Below are 20925 nucleotides of genomic sequence, written 5' to 3'. Positions count from 1 at the left end.
GTTCTTGTTCTATTCTATATGTTACGTCTGCAAGTTGTGCATGTTCGGTCAACTTAAGTTGCCATTCTTCTTTGGGACCTCACTCGTTTTCCATTTTTGGGCTAAAGGATTGGCTCTATTTTAGGGGTGCTCTAAGCCTGAGGAAGAAGCCGTAGGTAAGTGACAGAACAGCTGCTTTGCATGCAGAAGGTCTCAGGTTCAACCCCAAGCAGCATCTCGATGTAGGGATGGGAGAGGGAGGATCCCTCTCCAAAATCCTGGAGGGCTGCTGTCAGTCAGTGTAGACAGCGCTAAGCTAGATGGACCAGTAATCAGACTCAGTATAAGGCAGCTACCCATTTAATTCAGCTCTGGGGTTTTTTTGTTATAACCATAAGGATCTTAATTTATTTTAGGGGAAGGGCTGTAGCAGCACAGACAACACTTCAGTTCAAAGAATCAGTGGTCTGATTCAGCCTGGGATAGGTTTCTATTTAAATCAGCACTTTATAAGAACATAGGAAGAGCCTGCTGGATCAGGCCAATGGCCCAACTAGTCCAGCATCCTGTTCTCACAGTGGCCAACCAGAAGCTTGTGGGAAACTGGCAAGCAGGATTCAAGCACAAGAGCATTCTGCCCTCTGGTGACTGGGAGTGGCCGCCGAGACCACATAATACTGGTCTTGAAAGACCTACATTGGCTCCCAGTGTGTTTCCAAGCACAATTCAAAGTGTTGGTGCTGAGCTTGAAAGCCCTAAATGGCCTCAGTCCAGTGTACCTGAAGGAGCATCTCCACCCCCATCATTCTGCCTGGGCACTGAGGTCCAGCGCCGAGGGTCTCACTGTTCCCTCACTGTGAGAAGCCAAGTTACAGGGAACCAGGCAGAAGGCCTTCTTGGTAGTGGCACCTGCCCTGTGGAACGCCTTCCCACTAGATGTCCAAGAGAAGAACAACTACCAGACTTTTAGAAGACATCTGAAGGCAGCCATGTTTAGGGAAGCTTTTAATGTTTAACAGACCACTGTATTTTAATACTCTGTTGGAAGCCGCCCAGAGTGGCTGGGGAAACCCAGCCAGATGGGCGGGGTATAAATAATAAATTATTTCTATTCTATTCTCCTGCAGTTCCCAGCAACTGATATTCAGAAGTATTGCTGCCTCTGACGGTGGAGGCAGAGCCTGGCCATCTTAGCTAGTAGGGATTAATAGCCTTCTTCTCAATGAATTTCTCCAATCCTCTTTAAAAGCCATCTAGATTGGTGGCCATCACTGCCTCCTGTGGAAGAGAGTTCCGAAGTTCAGAACCATGAGGACTAGAGTCTTGGTTTATCTTTACGAAAAGGACAACTGTTCTATAACAGACTGCCTACTCTGCGTGGAGAAAGTCTCAGGTTTGATCCCTACCATTTCCAGACTGCGGGGGACCTACATTTTTGGGGCCCCTGAAGCTTAAACCGTCATGGGGGCCCCCTTAGCAACCAGCAATGACGTCTGGGTAGCTGCTGTTATCTTCTTCAGTGGGGTTCTTCCACGACAGATCACCCCACCTTTGCAACATCTGTGCTACCATAGGAAGCAACTCCTAGGGTCCCCAGTCCCTTCCTCCCCCCCATAAAATATTTGAGGGCCCCGGGCCCCCCCAATTTGATGGGCATTTCCATCAAATGGTGTGTCGTGTCTTGTGATTGATCATGTGGGGCGAAGCTTACCTGAGCGCCCCCCCCCCCAATTTTTTATTCAAGTTGGCACCCTTGTGTGCTACTGACTCGCAGACTTTGGGATTGCTGAAATATACGGTATACAACAACAAAATTAATCAATATGAGTTGTGTGACTCCAGTTGAGTCTACTAGACCCAGTGCTTTTTTCTATATAAAAAAGAAAATGTTTAGGTGTACTCTCATTTTTCTACTCAAATTGAAATAATGCTCCTGGACGAGGCCCAACTTAGATTCACAAAATGTTTAGGGGTATGCATCCCCCTGCGTCCCGCCCCCCCAGAAAAAAAGCACTGACTAGACCCAAAAATTTTAAGCCATGTGGACTTAAGTTGTTTCTGGGGGTCCTCTGGGATCGGGGCCCTGGAGATTAAGATTCATTAAAGGTAAAGGTAAAGCGGCACTCATCTCGCTTTACTGGCCGATGGAGCCGGCGTACAGCTTCCGGGTCATGTGGCCAGCATGACTAAGCTGCTTCTGGCGAACCAGAGCAGCGCACGGAAATGCCGTTTACCTTCCCGCCGGAGCGGTACCTATTTATCTACTTGTACTTTGACGTGCTTTCAGACTGCTAGGTTGGCAGGAGCTGGGACTGAGCAATGGGAGCTCACCCCGCCGCAGGGATTCGAACCGCCGACCTTCTGATCGGCATTCATTAGATTCATTAGTTTCCTAGTAAAACTGCCCCTGTCTCCAGGAGACTCCCAAAATCACCGGACCAGTCAGCACAGACTATTTTGAGCCGAATGGACCAGGGTTTTGACTCAGGCAGCTTCCTGTGGCCTTATGTAACCTCTTGTCTCCCTCTCTCTCTGTGTCCTGTGTTCCTCTTACGATCTGATCTTCCTTGCCAAGCACCAAGGGATGCTCCCTCGCTCCCTGGCTGTCCCGCTGCAGCGGTGAAGCGGTTAAGTCACAGAGAGCACTCCTGGGTCCGCTTCTGACCCTGGAGCCTAGGGCTGTCTTCTCAGCCACCGCCAGGGGGGCTCTGAGCTGTCAACAGCCTCTCTCTCTCTCTCTCTCTCTCTCTCTCTCTCTCTCTCTCTCTCCCTTTCTCTCTCTGTCTGCAGGTGCCTTGGAAGTTTCATGCAGGACCCGGAGTCCCCCTCCGTCTTTCCCCAGCCTAAGGTTTTTGGGAGCTGCAGATGAGCAGCAGCTGCTGGCGCCAGAAGGAAGCCTTGCGGGACTCCGGCCAAGTTGGCACCTCCTTGGCCCATTTGGATCAATACTGCAGGGCTGGGGCGGGGGGGGGGGGGAGAGAGACAGAGGAAACCCGGCCTCCCTCTCTGCAAAGACCCAGAAGTCCAGGCAGGAGCGAAAGCAGCCTCTTCCACAGCCTCTGCCTCCATCCGGCAGCTGATGCCAAGGCTGATGCCCAGTTCCTTGCGCGCCTTCCTGCTCTCCCTGCCCAGGTAAGGCGAAACCCTCCCAGCTGGAGGAAGCGGGAATTAAGCGGGTAGTTGGGAAGGATGGAACCCAGAGGCTTTTCCTTCGCACCCCGGATTCTTGGTGTGTGTATGGGGAGCGGGGGGACGTGGAATCTAAGAAAATGATTCATTTCTTTTTTGGAAATCTCAGCTAAAACATAGCTTCTGTGGTGCATATGATGAGAGATGCCTTGATTGAAATCTTCAGCTGCTGGGGACAGGAATAATCCAGCCTCTCTCTGTGTGCGCTCCCAAAAAGCTGCAGTGGTCCCCCCCCCTCCCGTTGTTTGGGCTCAAAACCTCCCCTGTGCTGCAAACAGCTGCGCTGCAACAAGGACAACATTTTAATTGCTTCTCCCCCCCCCCCGCCACTTTCCCCTTTTTCTTTTACTCCTCCTGCTCTCTGCTTTCCCTGTGACTGACCGGCAGGGACTCTGACCCGTCCGCTTCCAGCCGGGTAATAAACAGGATCCCTTGAAAGGCTCTCTCTCTCTCTCGCCTGCGGTTCATGATGGACACCGCTCCTGCGTAAATCATCCTTGGTGTGTGTCACGAAGTAGGAACACAGGAAAGCTGTCTTGTACGGACTCAGAGCGCTCGTCTATCTAGCTCAGTATTGTCTACACTGACTGGCAGCAGCTCTCCAGGGTTTTTTCGGGGGGGGGGGGTTTCATTACCTGGAGATGCTGCCGGAGCTTGAACCAGAGACATTTTGCATGCAAAGCAGATACACTTCCGTTGAGCTACAGCCCTTCCCGTAATGCACAGATGCATAGGAACCTGCTTTGTACTGAGTCAGAGAGCGGTGATCCTTCCAGCTGAATGTAGTCTGCACTAACTGGCAGCAGCTCTCCAGGGTTTCAGGCATCTCTACCTGGGGATGCTACTAGGGATAGAACCTGGTTCCTTCTGCTCGCAAGGCAGATGCTCTACCAAGGAGCTACAGCCCTTTCCTTAAAAACAAATCAAGATTCTAGTCCTTATGGTTTTTTTTGTTTTTTTTAAAGAGCTGAATTAAATAGGAAGCTGCCTTATACAGAGGCAGACCATTGGTCCATCTAGTTCAGTACTGTTTACTCTGTCTGGCAGTGGCTCTCTAGGGTTTCAGGCAAGGGACCCCGCCCTGGAGATGCCATTGGGGATGGGACCTGGGACCTTCTGCATGCCAAGCAGGTGCTCTGTAAAGCCTGTCCCCAGAAAAAAAGGTCAGGAAGGGAAAAGTGAATTAAAAAGTCTTCTTTTTCTCCTGCCTCCACCATCATAAATTATTACAGTGGTACCTCGGGTTAAGTACTTAATTCGTTCCAGAGGTCTGTACTTAACCTGAAACTGTTCTTAACCTGAAGCACCACTTTAGCTAATGGAGCCTCCTGCTGCTGCCACGCTGCTGGAGCACAATTTCTGTTCTCATCCTGAAGCAAAGTTCTTAACCTGAAGCACTATTTCTGGGTTAGCGGAGTCTGTAACCTGAAGCGTATGTAACCTCAGGTACCACTGTATTCTTATTACTGTTAATAATAATAATAATAATAATAATAATAATAATACAGTAATTTAACAGCCCACCCCACGGAATTGCAAAGTCTTGTATTCTTAAACATCTATGCATCAGCCCAAAATACATGACCTGATTTCAGAAAGATGCTGAGCATTCTTCTGCATCTTTCCTTGACTCAATGATGCCTCTGGGTGTGCCAGACTTTAAGGAGGGCAGTGTGTGTGTCTGTAGATTCTGGCTGAGTATTGAAAGGACTCATGGATTTGTTTGATGGGAATCCCACCACTCCACAAATAACTCCCCTTTGCTTGCTTCAACCTCAAATATGCTTCCATTACCAGAGGATAAGCCTGATGTGCAAATGGTGTTCTGGCTAGTGATGGGGGGTGAAACTAGATTTAGTTTGCTTTTTGGAGGTAAAGTTTTTAATTATTATTCCATTTTGCGACGTATATAAAACTGAGAGAAAGTTTAATTTGCACTGAAATATGAGCTTTCCTAAGTCACACTTTCTGAAACCGGCTAATTAAACAATCTATGACCTTTTAAACTGTGTGTGTAGATTATTGTTTTTGTTTATTATGCATGCGCACGGGTGCCAACTTGAATCAAATATTTGGTGGGCAGGTAAGTCCTGCCTCACATCATTGATCACATGATGCAGTGCACACACACACACACACACACCATTTAAATGGCAATGCCCATCAACTTTGGGGGAGCCCAGCCCCCTAAAATATTTTATTGGGAAGGGGGCAAAGGCTCCTATGTGTATGTTTGTGTTTTTATATTGTAAACTGCCCTGTGATCGTTGGATGAAGGGTGCTATAGGAATTGAAATGATAATCTTGATATTTCTTGATGATATTTGATACTTTGATACTTGATCAAGTAATATCAAGTAAAAGTATCAGAGAGGAGATCGGTGTAAATGAAAACATGAGACATGGTTTTGTTAAATATGATTTTATCTTGGAGTTGTCTGCTTATTTTGGAGTTGTTTGCTATAAAGAATATATATTATGTGAATAAAATAGTAAAGGATTTGAGAGGGGCAAAAAGGAATTTAAATAATAATCATGTGCTATAATTGTGGTGGTCAGTCCCACGCAAGACTTCAGGGGGCCCACATTGCCTCTGCCACCACTCAAAATAGCAGCAACTCGTGCTGAGTTGCATCAGGCAGCCTCCCTGAGGGCAGCGAATGCTTCCGAGTCCCTGTGTGGAAGGAGATGGCTTAGAGGCCCTGAAGGACTGCCCACCTCTGGAGAATCCCCGCGGAAAGGAGGTGGTCTCCGCAGGCCAGTGACTCATGCAGGAGGACTCCTCCTTGCCAGTCACAGCCTCTGGGGTCTGCAAATGCTTTGGAGCTCACAGGGGGAGCATTTAATTATTCAGCTTCTTTCAACACATGACATATTCTCTCCAGGTGCACCGTTAGGGTGTCACGAAGGCAAGCAGGATTTATTTTCTCTTAATTGAGAAAAGTAGCGTTAAAATGACAACGTGCAAAGCCAAAGTAAGAGGGATGAGGGATCTATTTTTTTAAAAAAATATATTTTATTTGGGTTTTTAAACATAAATGCAAAAATAAAGAACAGTATAACATATATCATAACATCTTTTCTTAACATCTTTGGACTCCCTCACGCCTCCCGCTCCCATTTGCATCATTGTCAATTCTTGCCAGCAATTTATCATCTTGTTTACACTCTTGTGTCAAATTCATTTAAATATAATATTTTTCCTCAAATTTACTTATCATCTAAGAGGGATGAGGGATCTAATAAGGCTTCAAATATGTTTTTAAACATAGAGGGTTTTTTATATTTAAAAAAAAAATACAAAACCTCTCTGACACAAATCCAATGTTTTGGGAAGGGTGCTCCATGTGAAATGGGCACCTGATGTAGAATCATAGAATTGTAGAGTTGGCAGGGACCCCAAGGGTCATCTAGTCCAACCCCCTGCAATGCAGGAATCTCCGCTAAAGCGTCCATGACAGATGGCCATCCATCCTCTGCTTGAAAACCTCCAATGAAGGAGAGTCTACAACAGGCATAGGCAAACTCCGGCCCTCCAGATGTTTGGGACTACAATTCCCATCATCCCTAGCTAACAGGACCAGTGGTCAGGGATGATGGGAACTGTAGTCCCAAACATCTGAAGGGCCGGAGTTTGCCTATGCCTGGACAAACTCCCAAGGGAGACTGTTCCACTGCTGAACAACTCTTACTGTCAGAAAGTTTTCCTGATGTTTGGTCGGAATCTCCTTTCTTGTAACTTGAAGCCATTGGTCCGAGTCCTACCCTCCAGAGCAGGAGAAAACAAGCTTGTTCTGTCTTCCATGTCAGGGGTGCGGACATGGTCTCAGGTTATGGGTCATGACATCATGCGCCCCACAGCCTCAGAACCTGACTTCTGGTGCTACCAGAAGTCAGGTTATGAGGTTTTCGCAAGGCCTCAGGCAGCATCTCTGAGGTCTCATGAGGCCTTGGATGTGACTTCTGGCACATGGGGGGCCCTGTGGTGTGGGTGCTGAGCACCCACAACAAAACTTTTGTGGGTGCTTGGGCCGCTAGGGCCCCCTATAGTTGGCACTCTTGTGACAGCCCTTGAGATATTTGGAGATGTTTATCATATCTCCTCTCAGTCTCCTCTTTACCAGGCTAAACATACCCAACTCCCTCCACTGTTCCTCATAAGGCTTGGCTTCCAGACCCTTGATCAACTTGGCCCCCCTCCTCTGCACTCGTTCCAGCTTGTCAACATCCTTCCTAAATTGTGGTGCCCAGAATTGGACACAGTATTCCAGGTGTGGCCTGACTAAGGCAGCATGTGCTTCTTTAATGATGGGATTTTGTTTCCTGAATGGAAATGGAGAGTGAGGCAGCAGCAGCTGGTCAACAGAACCTAAGAAAACAGAAAGAGCCTGCTTGATCCGGCCACTGGACTGTCCAAGCCCGTGTCCTCTTCACACAGTGGCTGCCCAGATGCCCCAGAAGGAAACCTGCAAGCAGGACCCAATAATAAGAGAATTCTCTGCTCCTGTGGTTGCCGGCAATCGGTATTCAGAATCGTTGCTGCCACCAGCTGTGCGGGCAGAGCACAGCTATTGTTGCTAGTAGCACCCGACAGTTCAAGAGAATGGAAGAGAATGAGGCAATTTCTTTTCCTCCTGGTGGGGCTGCCTCAGGACAGTGTAACAGAGGTCATAGCACCACAAGCCAAAGGCACTGAGAGACTGTATACAAGTGTTTATGCACCAATGCTAAGAGCCTCTGAGGAAAGATGGCTGAACTGGAGCGCTTGGTCTTAGCAGAGGGCATTGATAGGTAACAGAAAACTGGTGATAACCCAGTTATCTCTGGAGATAAACTCTATAAGAAGGGCAGAGAAGGCTGTCCTGGAGGTGGTGTCTCTCTGTACATCAAAGACAACACTGAGTCCATCAAGTTTGAAATCCCCAAAGGGGTGTACCCCTACAAAGGATCGTTGTGGGTGGTGATACTAGGCCCCAATAGTAATTTAGTGCTGAGGATGTGCTATCGTTGACTCCCCCCCCCCCCCGATCAAAACACTTAGGGAGATCTTGAGACGAAGACGGAAACCAAGGAAGCACCCAAAAGAGCAGGAGGTGTTATAGCAATGGGTGACTTCAACCAGTGGCATAGCGTGGGTTGCCAGTGCCCAGGGCTTCATGGAGGGGGGTGGGGAGCGTGAGAGGGAGGAAACGGACGGAATATGCATGTGTAACCCGCCGCCTAACAGCTTCCATGTCACCCAGGAGATCGTAGCCACAGAGATAAGAAAAAAAGAGTCGTTCCGTTGTCTGGAGAGGTTGTTTCCTGGCTCTCTTTTTTGTAATAATTTTTATTGAGATTTTACAGTTTTTTGAACATCAAAATATCACAACATATAACAAAAATATCATTCCCCAATTTCCCCCTCCCCTCCACGACTTCCCTTAGCTACCTCTTCTGATTTTTTGGCATATTATCTTTCCCTGCTTATTGGTTATTTCTTATTCTTGAACTCTTTCAACATAATTATTATTCTTCTCTTATCATTTTAACATCCTCATTCTATTTCCTACATTTATTTTATTAATTGCAAGTCTTTAATCAAACCCTGCAAGTGAGTCCATTTCTTTACACTGATTCTGTAAAAATAACATGAATGGTTCCCAGTCTTTCCTAAAGTCTCTACTGTCCTTGTCTCGAAGTTTTTCTGTTAGTTTTGCCATTTCAGCGTATTCCATCAATTTTCCTTGCCATTCTTCTTTGGTTGATATTTCAACACTTTCCCATCTTTGTGCTAGCAATATTCTAGCCGCAGTTGTAGCGTACATGAAAAGCCTTTTCTCCTCTTTTGGTAAATCTTGACCTGAAATGCCTAGCAGAAAGTCTTCTGGACTTTTTACAAAGGTTATCTTAAACATTTTTTTCAGTTCATTATAAATCATTTCCCAATACTTTTTTATCAATTTAAAATTCCACCACATATGAAATAATGTACCCTCTTTCCCCTTACATTCCCAATGCTTATTGGAGCCTGTTTTAAACATTTTTGCCATCTTTTCCTGGTTCTCATGGAGAAGCCATTTTCAAAGTAGCCCAGTGACAGAAGCACATGGCTGTGTTGAGGCAGCACTGGGTGTTGAAATTTTGTGCCTCCGAACAATTTTATGCCCAGGGCAATCGCCCCTGTGTCCGTCCCCCATCCCCCCACTCTATGCCACTGACTTCAACTATCTTCACATAAGGTAAAGGGACCCCTGACCATTAGGTCCAGTCATGGCTGACTCTGGGGTTGCGGCGCTCATCTCACTTTATTGGCTGAGGGAGCCAGCGTACAGCTTCCTGGTCATGTGGCCAGCATGACTGAGCCACTTCTGGCGAACCAGAGCAGTGCACAGAAACGCCGTTTACCTTCCCGCTGGAGCGGTACCTATTTATCTACTTGACTTTGACGTGCTTTTGAACTGCTAGGTTGGCAGGAGCAGGGACCAAGCAACGGGAGGTCACCCCATCGTGGGGCTTCGAACCACCAACCTTCTGATTGGCAAGTCCTAGGCTCTGTGGTTTAACCCACAGCGCCACCCGTGTCCCTATCGTCACATAGACTGGCTAAATATGTGTTCCAGTCACGACAAAGAGGCAAGATTTCTTGATACCCTTAATGGTGTCGCTTAGAACAGCTGATGTTTGAACCAAACAGAGAGGCGTTGACCTTGGACCATCTGGGCAGATGGTGCCTGTTTAGCTTTGGCTGCTAGCCTGTGACTTGCACAGTCTTGGATTTCATGACTCCTCATGCACCATAACACTCTGCACTTATGAAAAGCCCTTTAGCTATGATTCCTGTATCAGAGAGGGTTGGACTAGATGACTCCATGGGTTCCTTCCAACCCTGCAGTTCTTTGATAGGATGCTGGGAGACTATTTTACTCTGAGCCTTCTATCAAACTATCCACCCTGCAATATTCAAAATGGTTCCCCGCCCCTTTAAAAACATCCTTAGGATAAATATATATATTTTTTAAAAAATAAAAAATATAGCATGAAAAATCAAATATTTCGGGTCATAAGAATTGCCCTGATGGCTAGTCCTTGGACAATGCGATCCCTCTTGGAAATGCATATTTATTTATTTATTGAACATATCTGGCCCTTTCTCCCCAAGGAGCCCAGGGCAGCAAACAGATACACAGTTTACAAAAGAAAGCAGAAACATTCCGAAACAGATTTAAAACATTCTAAAAGTGCTTGCAGTTAAAAACATCTCAAAGCAGCTTCTATTAAAAACATTCTAAAAGCCATTACAGTTAAAACTGTTCTTCCACCCACTGATCAGCACATTGCCAGGAACAGTCTTCTTCAGACACCCAATGTCTGCGTGGACGGGAATGTTTTCAAATTCCTCCTGAAAGCTAATGGGGGAGAGTTTCCTGCAACTGGAGAGCCATCACTGAAAAGTCCTCGTTGTGGTTCAGTACCAACCGGGCAGTCCTGGCGGCGGCACTAGCAGCAAGTCCTCACCTGCTTTTTGTAGTGCAAGCAAAGTTTGAGAGCCACACCCTTCCTATGGCAATGAGAGATATACTGCTGTTGAACATGGGGGTTCGACTTGGCTATCATGAACGACCCACCCTTCTCACTGCGCTTATTTAAGCATCTTAAAAAATCTGATGGCTAGCACTACATCTTGAGTGGAAGAGATTCCTATAACTTGTTCTGAATGAAGCGTTCATCAGTTTTGTCGGGTGATCCCTGAATCCCCGTGTTTATACGGTGGATAATAATAACAATAATATAACAACAACAACAACAACAATAATAATAATATAATATTATTTATACTCCACCCATCCGGCTGGGTTTCCCCAGCCACTCTAGGCGGCTTCCAACAGAATATTAAAATACAATAACCTATTAAACATTAAAAGCTTCCCTAAACAGGGCTGCTTTCAGATGTCTTCTAAAAGTCTGGTAGTTGTTTTTCTCTTTGACATCCACAGGGCGGGTGCCAAAACTGAGAAGGCCCTCTGGCTGGTTCCCTGTAACTTGGCTTCTCACAGCGAGGGAACTGCCAGAAGGCCCTCGGCACTGGACATCAGTGTCCGGGCAGAACGATGGGGGGTGGAGACGCTCCTTCAGGATAAAGTTATCTCCAAACCAGCCTTTGCAAATCTGTTGTGGACTACAACTCCCATCAGCCCTGACATCACCCATCCCTGCTGATGGGAGTTGTAGTCAAAAACATTTGGAGGGGTTGGCAGGGACCTGGCTGGGGAAGGCTGCCTCACACTGTGTGTGTGTGTTTGTGTGTGTGTGTGTGTGTGTCCCCTTATCAAGTCTTCTTGCTTTCTTCTCCATGTCACCTGCATTTATCTTGGCTCACCTGTTTCCGTTCAGAGTACTGGAGAAGTGCATTTTATTGATGCACCTTGGACATCTCAATTGCATCTCTTGTTTAATGTTTAATTCGGGGAGATTGTTTCTAACTTGGGAAAGGAGATAAAGAGTTATCCTGACAGCACTTGCTGCTTTGCTGACCAGATCTAATCTGGAGGCTGCAATTTGCTGAAACAAATTGTGCAGGCAATATCTGTCCTCCAGCAGCCTCCCTGCCTCCTCTGCCAGCTGCCCCATGGCACTCTGGAGCCTGCAAGGCAGATATCCCAACAGCTTGAGATGCAATTCGGGATGAAGAAGAAGGGAACCTGTCAATTCCACTTTATCTCCATCTCTTATTTTGCCCATCTAAAGTGCCACATAAAAATTCACCGGCAGGTTTCTCTTAGTAATATGCATTTTTATATGGAAATTGGTCTAACATACACATTTTTGCAAGAACTTTTCACAAATTGATGCGTCTTTCTTGCAAAATCCAGAGAAGGGCAAATTTTGACAGATGGCTCTCCAACATCTCTAATGCAGTCGTACCTTGGAAGTCGAACAGAATCCATTCTGGAAGTCCGTCTGACTTCCAAAATGTTTGGAAACCAAAGCATGGCTTCTGATTGGCTGCAGGAAGCCGTGCTTCCGAAAATCGTTTGAAAACTGGAACACTCACTTCCGGGTTTCGATCGTTCGGGAGCTGATTTGTTTGGGATCCAAGGCGTTTGAGATCCAAGGTACCATGCAGTTAACATCAATTGAGGAGCAATTCTGTCTGAATCAGCTCTGAGTGATGCTCATACATGATCAGGACTAGCTAGAAATTCTGAATCAACAAACACAAACCATTTCGCTGTCTTTCTACTCATCCATCACCAATGTATACAGAGGCATCTGCTTCTTAACATGGGGGTTCCATTTACTGGTACAATTCCTGGTTTGGGAGGCCAGTGGGCTCAATGGGTCCCCTCCCTCAATGAGGTCATCTCCTTGCTGCAGCTTTTTGCTCACTGCTGCCTATGGGCTTAGGTGGTGCCACCTCCCAGAGGGAGTGAAGACAGAAGGTCCTTCTCCTTGCACCTCTGACTGCTCACACACTTGGAGTGGGCAGGTGAGGAAGAAGAAGAGGAACAGGACCACTGGGCTCTAAGGGTTAAAAGGGAAAGCTGGGTTTTGGGGGAGTCTGCCCAGCCTTCTTCCTCTTCCTATCCAGGAACTCCTGATCAAACTTCCAAGGGACCGCAAGGTTCCTTCATTAGGATGGTTTGAAAGTCACTGGACCAGTCTTCCTCAACCTGGTGCCCTCCAGATGTTTTCAACTGCATCACCCATCAGCATGGTTGTGTGCACATCTGCCCCAGCGTCATATGGCTGCACTGGCTGGGGCCAGAGGGAATTGGGAGTCCAAAACATCTGAAAGGTGCCAGATTTTGGGGAAGGCTAGCCACACACTAAGGGACGCGGGTGGCACTGTGGGTTGAACCACAGAGTCTAGGACTTGCTGATCAGAAGGTTGGCGGTTTGAATCCCCGCAACGGGGTGAGCTCCCGTTGCTCGGTCCCTGCTCCTGCCAACCTAGCAGTTCAAAAGCACATCAATGTGCAAGTAGATAAATAGGTACCGCTCCGGCGGGAAGGTAAACGGCGTTTCCGTGTGCTGCTCTGGTTCGCCAGAAGCGGCTTAGTCCTGCTGGCCACATGACCCAGAAGCTGTACGCCGGCTCCCTCGGCCAGTAAAGCGAGATGAACGCTAATGGTCAGGGGTCCCTTTACCCCTTTACCTTTTAGCCACATACTGGAAGGCAGGCAGACCCACACACCATACACCAAAACACACATTTAAATCACATGACTTCCCCCAAGGAATCGTGGGACCTGCAGTTTCCCCCAGGCGGAGTTAACGTTCCCAGGAATCCTGAAGAACGTTTAACTTTTCTGCTGAGATTTTTCTTTTCTTTTTTTAATTGCCCCTTCTGTTTGTTCTCTGCAAAGGGAAAGGGTATAAAAAGTGTATGCTTCGTTTGACAATTGCTCAGGTTGCACCTGGGATACGGAGGTGAACTTTTGAGAAGTGCGCTTGTTAGTTTTACCGCTCGCTAAATAGAACTTTTTGTTTGATTCAGGTCATGAGGGAAGGCCGAGCCTGGCGATGACCGGCGTGGACAGAAGGGACCAGTTGGAGGAGAGGTTCCTGTACCATGGTGGGGATGGATTGTGGCTCCTGATCTCTCCCTTGCTGGCTCGGGCACCCATGTCTGCCAAAGACACCATTTTCTGACCCACTTCTTCTTCTGGGACCTCTCTCTGCGTGGCTCACGATGGGAGGATGCTTCTCCAAACCCAAACCAGGTGAACTCTCCTGAATCGTCCCTCTGCTCAAGCCCTTCCACCTTTCCTTCTCTGTGCGGAACTGGGAATTAAACTAGGTCATGCACGCAGCAGGGCCACTCCGCGGAGAGAACTCTGCGGAGAATGTTAATTCTCTGGGCTTCTACGCGGAGGGATTATTAAAGCGATTGGCTAATCCTCCAAAAAAACCGAGCACAATGCACAGCGGTGACTTTAATGAAACATTTGGGGCTTGGAAAAGCAGCAGGAGGCATTGCTAAACAAAGAACTGGGACTTCGACTATGGGGTGGGCAGCAGGGAAGGAATCTTTAGCCAATAAGTTGCCATAGTCAAGGGCAAAATATGGGATCTGGGGTTCCTCCAGGCTCTTTCTGTTCCCAGGTGGGATCCAATCGCATCCCAGAAAATTCAGGTTGCGCAATTACAGTCGGTTGGGAGGTCTCAGCAAAAACAAGAGCCAGTGTTGTAAACAAAAATCTGCCCTTTTTCCCTTATGGGGTATCCAAGAGCCCATATAGAGTCCTTACATAGGTTCCCTGTTGGTAGGAGAGAATAACAGAGGCCAACCAGAGAATATTGAGAAGCAAAGCAGCTAGTAAGCTTGATCTTTATTGATCTGTTGCAACAGGGTGCTCCCCTCACACGCAGGAGAGGAAGAGGACCCAGAACAATGGCCTGCAAGGCCTTATAAAGACTATTGAAATTGTCACCCTGTAGATCAATACCACCCCCAGAAACATCATACATACATCACAGAAGAGGTGTAACCTAAGACCACCCCTCAGATACATCATAGATACATCATACCTACATCACAAAAAAGGCAGTCTAAACAGAAATTTGAATGTTGTTTTTCTCCTGTCATTGTTTATCTCCTGTCTGGCAGGTTACTTGATTGGATTGCCTGGGTAGCCTGGCCAGTCTTTTGTAACGATAAATACTTAGTTCCTGCGCCATGTCACAGGCTCACACCCTATTCAAACACAGACATACCCTGAAGACAGGATTTGTGAAGGAAAAGACAATGGGGAAGCTTTTCCATTTTCTTTTGACCTTGCAGAGAAAACATTTGGTCAGTTTGGGACAGTTTGAAAATCAAAATGGTTCCAGGTCGGTCTTCCTGTGCTGATCTATGTATGTGCTTGGTTGGTACACTTAAGAACATCTAACATGTATATCTAAGACCTCAAAATTCCTATCACACCAGTGCTGGTGCAATGGTTAGAGTGCCAGGCTAGGACCCGAGAGACCAGGGTTCAAATCCCCACTCAACCATGAAACTCACTGGGTGGTTTTGAGGGCCAGTCACTGCCTCTCTGACCTACCTCGAGGGTTGTTGTGGGGATTAAATGAGGAGGGGGAAAACTGTTTATGCTGCCATGAGCTCCTTGGAGGAAAAGGGGGATAGAAATGCAATAAATAAACAAACCAACTGTGGTCAACTAATCACTACAAAACCTTTTAAAAACATACATTCTCCATCACAATGGCTGGCTGTTAACCAGAAGTTTGGAGATTTTTAGCGCGTTGGACTAGATGACCCTCAGGATCCCTTCCAACTCTCCAGTTCTGTGATCTCTAGTAACCTTAGCTGTGCCAAAAAACAACAAAGACCTGAAATTCCTCAAGCCGTAGGGGTATGTCCACAATCATTTATGTCGCTTGTTAATGGCCAAGAACAAACACCCAGCTGGCTTTGACTCTGGATTCCGTCAAATTAAGCTTCCTTAATTTAGCCCCGCATCGCCCGCAGCAATTATATGCCCCCTATGGAGTCAGCCGGCCCATGCCCTCATGTAGTCTCTCACTGGCATGCCAGACCGGAAAAGGATTTTCGTTACAAATATCCACAGTTTGGGGGTGGGCTGCATTTCCTAATGGGGAACTTCCCAGCGGTCGCGTGGTTCCGGTAGCTGGGAAAAGATACAAAGATGGTTTTGGGCATGGGTGAAAACTGGCGGGGCAGAGGGCAGGATCCTGTCTTAGTGCAATTGTAGGCTACAGCTCTGCAAAAGGCAGGGATTTCTGTACACAGGCACACACAAATCTCCATCCAGACAAGGAAGTGGCCTTATCACAGGCATAGAATCGCAGGATTGTAGAGATGGAAGGGATTTGAAAGGGTCATCTAGTCCAACCCCCTTTCATGCAGGAACCACAGGTTCTCTGCCTTCCCCTTGGATCCTCACCACAACCCTGCAAGGTGGGTAAGGCTGGGATTAAAACCGCCCTGCTCAAGAAACATCAACGCTCTAAGTCCTTTGACTTGAAAGGTGCTGGTTGGACCATTTTCGGCTTCTACCCCTTTTTTTTATAAAGATGTTTTTTAATTTGCAGGCTTCCCCCGAGTATGTAGAAACTACTCCCTTCTTCAAAGTAGCCCCCTTTTGTCACTTAAATGATTGTCACACCGCCACTGGAGTTTCCTGTTAGAAGGAATGAAGTGGCAAGAAGAGAAAGTGTGTTGCTGTGTAATGTTCTTTACTTCCCTTTAATATATATATATATATATATATATATATATATATATATATATGGGACGCGGGTGGCGCTGTGGTCTAAACCACTGAGCCTAGGGCTTGCCGATCAGAAGGTCGGCGTTTCGAATCCCTGTGACGGGGTGAGCTCCTGTTGCTCGGTCCTTGCTCCTGCCAACCTAGCAGTTCGAAATCACGTCAAAGTGCAAGTAGATAAATAGGTACTGCTCTGGCAGGAATGTAAACGGCGTTTCCGTGCGCTGCTCTGCTTCGCCAGAAGCGGCTTAGTCATGCTGGCCACATGACCCGGAAGCTGTCTGTGGACAAATGCCGGCTCCCTCGGCTAGTAAAGCGAGATGAGCGCCGCAACCTCAGAGTCATCCATGACTGGACTTAACGGTCAGGGGTCCCTATATATATATATATATATATATACACATATATACATATATATATATATCCTATACACACACACACACACACACACACACACATGTAAAATTATATTTTATTATATTTTCATCCTGCCATTCCTCCAAGGAACTCAAAGCGGTATCCAAGGTTGTCCACCTCCTCCATTTTATCTCCCCAACAACCCTGTGAGGTAGGCTAGGTTGAGAGATGGCAGCTGCCCCCAACCATCCAACAGTGGAATGGACTCCCTCAGAAGGTGGGGAACTCTCTGGAGGTTTTAAAACAGGGTTTGGACAGCCTTCTGTGAGGGATTCTTCAGCCGTGATTCCTGGGTTGGAATTGATGACCTTTGAGGGTCCCTTCCAACTCTGCAATTCTTCACATGGCTGAGTCCTAGCCCAAACCTCCAACCACTGCAGCACGCTGCCTGTGCTGTCCCCCCCCCCCCGTCTCAAGGTTGTTGCATTTCCCCCAAACGCCTAGGAGACGTGGCCTTGCGTGGGAACGAATTGTGTGCTGCAGGGAGAGCTCTTGGTAAACGAGCCTTGCGTGTAAGGTTGCAGCCTTAGCTGCCTGGAACCGAGTTGGCAAGGCCGGTGCCGTTACTTATTCATCTTGGCCGTCGTTACTTATTTATCTCCATATTTTCTTAGCTCCAGTGGCGCTCTGCAGAAATGCAAAGGCCACAGGACGTCGCAGGTGTGACTCCAGCGTCGAGGTTGCCTTGCGTTTTGGGCGTTCCTGTCCTTAATGCATTCTGAACGTGCCATTCCTCATCACATCAAGGCAACTTAGCTTTAAAAGAGGACTAGCCAAGTTCAGGGAGGAGAGGGCCTTTGATAGCTACGGGCCATGATGGCTTTCAGTAATGCGGTTGCTGAAACTACAGGAGGGAAAAGTGTTCAGGGCCTGCTTGTGGCATATGAGTGGCCAGTGGCGTAGCGTGGGTTGTCAGCACCCGGGGCAAGGCAAGTAATTTGCACCCTCTAACCCGTGGATTTGCGCCCCCTAACCCTACCCCTAACCCCCAGATGTTGTGCCCGGTGCGGCCGGCCCCCCCTGCACCCCCACGCTACGCCACTGTGAGTGGCAACTGGGAGGACAGGATGCTGGACTAGGTGGGTCATTATTCTGACCCAGCAAGCTCTTCTTATGAGACAGACAGACAGACAGACAGACAGACAGACAGACAGACAGACAGAGACCACCTCGTAGGGGTTAGTGGAGGGGTGATATCAGCCAGATTTCAGAAACGCTGGATGAAGCCTGTTAAGTTGTGGGTGAACATATCAGACGACACAGCGATTCTTCAAACAGCTCTTGTTTATTCACAGGCCAGAACAGAACTGAACTGAAGGGTTCAGCCAGCCTGCTTATATAGAGCTCCAGTACAACGTAACTGTAACAATTTTCTAAAACTATCCAATCACTGAACGTCACTTTCGATCCCTTATTTGCATAACTATCTACAGTATCCCCCTGCTGGCCCAGGGTGAGAACTTCAGTACATAACAAAGCCAGTCTGAATTATGGCAGTGTATGTACTTGCTGAAGTGTGAGGGTGTTCTGCTTGCATCTATTTCAGGGGGAGATAGGAGAAAGCACCCCAAAAACATAGAAAAACCTCAATCCTCCTCAGATAATTTCGTAAATGCAAGAGTACAGTCGTACCTTGATTCTCGAACGCCTTGGGACTCTTACGTTTTGGCTCCCAAATGCCGAAAACCAGGAAGCAAATGTTTCGGTTTCCGAACGTTCTTTAGAAGCCGAACGTCTGATCCGGATTTGGAGGCTTCCAATTGAGTGCAGGAAGCTCCTGCAGCCAATCGGAAGCCGCGCCTTGGTTTTCGAATGTTTTCAGAAGTCGAACGGACTTCCGGAATGGATTACGTTCGAGAACCAAGGTACAACTGTATTCCATCCCTTTTGCTGACTGGTGAAAACCCACTGCCTATTTCTAAAGTGAGGAGGTTTCAAAGGTCTCATTTTCAGGATAAATTATGCCACCTGTGTCAGATGGATTATTCCCTGTTCCCCCAAAGAAAAATGGCTGTTTCTGGAGATTGGGAGAGAGGGTGGGCAAGATGCCTTCCTGTGCTCATCTCTGTGTGAGAGAGGAGTGCTCTGTGTGAAACGATTTTACGACTGACGATTTATCTTTGTCCCTGTCCCTTATCTGTAGAATGCACAAATCTTTTCTACCTGTTTAATCCTTTGACTGTTCAATAGCTTCAGCTGTTGTCTGTAGCTTGGCTCACACCATAGCTGTCAACCTTCCCTTTTTTTGCGGGAATTCCCTTATTCCACCGCTGCTTCCCGCTGCTATCCCGGATTGTTCGATATCCCGTAGACTGTCCCCGGGACAGGTGAGGCTGCTGATCCCTTATTTTCAAATCTGAAAGTTGACCGCTATGACTCACACCCTTGAGATATCTGCCCAATATGTTTCGAGGGATGGGATAGCGGACCCTCGGCTTGACAGCAAAACGTGTGAAAAATGGATTGAGCAGTCTTAGTACACCACAAGCTTCACACGAGTCAATTGTGTGTCATGCAGCGGCAAAAAAGGCTAATGCATTTCCAGGCTGCATCAATAAAAGTATAGTGTCCACGTCAAGGGAAGTCATAGTTGTTAAGTTGTGGGTGAACTTATCAGACGACACAGCGATTCTCCAAACAGCTCTTGTTTATTCACAGGCCAGAACAGAACTGAACTGAAGGGTTCAGCCAGCCTGCTTATATAGAGCTCCAGTACAACGTAACTGTAACAATTTTCTAAAACTATCCAATCACTGAACGTCACTTTCGATCCCTTATTTGCATAACTATCTACAGTATCCCCCTGCTGGCCCAGGGTGAGAACTTCAGTACATAACAATAGTCCTGCTCTCTTCTCCCAGCTGGAGTCTGCCACAATTTAAGAAGGATCTTGACAAGTAGGGATGTGTGCAGAGGAGGGCAACCAGGATGATCAAGGGTCTGGGAAACCAAACCAAACAGTTGAGGGAGTTGGGTCTGTTTAGCCTGGAGAAGAGAAGACTGAGAGATGATATGAGAGCCATCTTCAGATATCTAAATGGCTCTCTTAGGGAAGATAGGGAAAGCTTGTTTTCTGCTGCTCCAGAGAGGCAGACTCAAACCAACGGATTCGAAGATTCCGACTAAACATTAGGAAGAACTGTCTGACGGTAAGAGCTATTTGACAGTGCAGCAGACGTTGGATGGGCCTTTCTCAGGGACATAGCTGTCACCTTTCAGATTTGAAAATAAGGGATCAGCAGCCTCAAAAATAAGGGATCAGCAGCCTCACCTGTCCCGGGGACAGTCTACGGGATATCTAACAATCCGGGATAGCAGCGGGAAGCAGCTGGAAACGGCGCTGGAATAAGGGAATTTCCCACAAAAAAAGGGAGGGTTGACAGCTATGCTCAGGGATTCTTCAGCCGTGCTTCCTGCCTTGCAGGGGGTTTGGACTAGATGACCCTTGGCGTCCCTTCCAATTCTACAATTCTCTGCGGCCTTTTGCTTTGCTTCATCTGTTGTTTTGCAGTTGGGCCTTCTTTGAGGGTAATAAAAAACGCTTGCATCACAACTTTAACATCAAGAGATTACAGCTGACTTGGACTCTGTGCTCATGAATCCAAATTCCCACCTATAAAGTTCTGATGAGGCCCATTCTAAAGAATCACTGCCTTTAACTTTCCCTTGAATTGCTTTGACATTTTTTTTTAAAAAAACCCTCGTATTTCTACTTCCATTTTAGATCACTTTCCTTAAGGTGCATTACGGCACTTAAGCCTGTGTGTGGGGAGGTTCCCCCATCAGGTGCTGCTACAATCCTGCTCTTGACGCCGGAGAATAAATTTCTAAGAAGTAAGAGGTTTACCAAAACCACGTTCTTTAACTTTTCTTCAATCCGATTGGCAGGGCAGAGTTGTCCTTGGACTCTGTTCTGAGAGGTTAAGCCCTCTTTGGAGTTACTAGGGGAAAACGTTGGCTATGGGAACACAGCTGGCAAGTGTTTAATCCATGGCATGTGACTGTGTTTCTTTTTTTGCTTATTGGCCCCTTGGCTGGCTTCTTTGAGGCCGCACGGGATTTAACTGGAGCCAGGGCTCACTCAGCCCTGCAATGCATAAACCAGCATTGCAGGGGATTG

General features: G+C 47.2%; 1 protein-coding gene across 6 annotated transcripts in view; it reads left to right on the top strand.

Moving 5' to 3' along the window:
* Positions 1 to 2727: 2727 nt before the first annotated feature.
* The window catches only part of AIFM3 (AIF family member 3), a 52382-nt gene continuing 34184 nt past the window's right edge, over positions 2728 to 20925 (top strand). For 2 of the 6 annotated variants that reach the window (XM_083717235.1, XM_083717234.1), the window contains exons 1-2: positions 2728 to 3111; positions 13649 to 13874. In XM_083717235.1, coding sequence (XP_083573361.1) covers positions 13844 to 13874 — 31 coding nt within the window. In that variant the 5' untranslated portion in view covers positions 2728 to 3111; positions 13649 to 13843. The remainder of the gene's footprint in view (positions 3112 to 13648; positions 13875 to 20925) is intronic. The other 4 variants (XM_083717237.1, XM_083717236.1, XM_083717238.1 and 1 more) reach the window with 3 other exon arrangements.

The sequence above is a fragment of the Podarcis gaigeae genome (assembly GCF_964106915.1).
Source record: "Podarcis gaigeae genome assembly, chromosome: 16".
Lineage (NCBI taxonomy): Eukaryota > Metazoa > Chordata > Lepidosauria > Squamata > Lacertidae > Podarcis > Podarcis gaigeae.
This window is presented reverse-complemented; position numbering and strand designations above follow the sequence as displayed.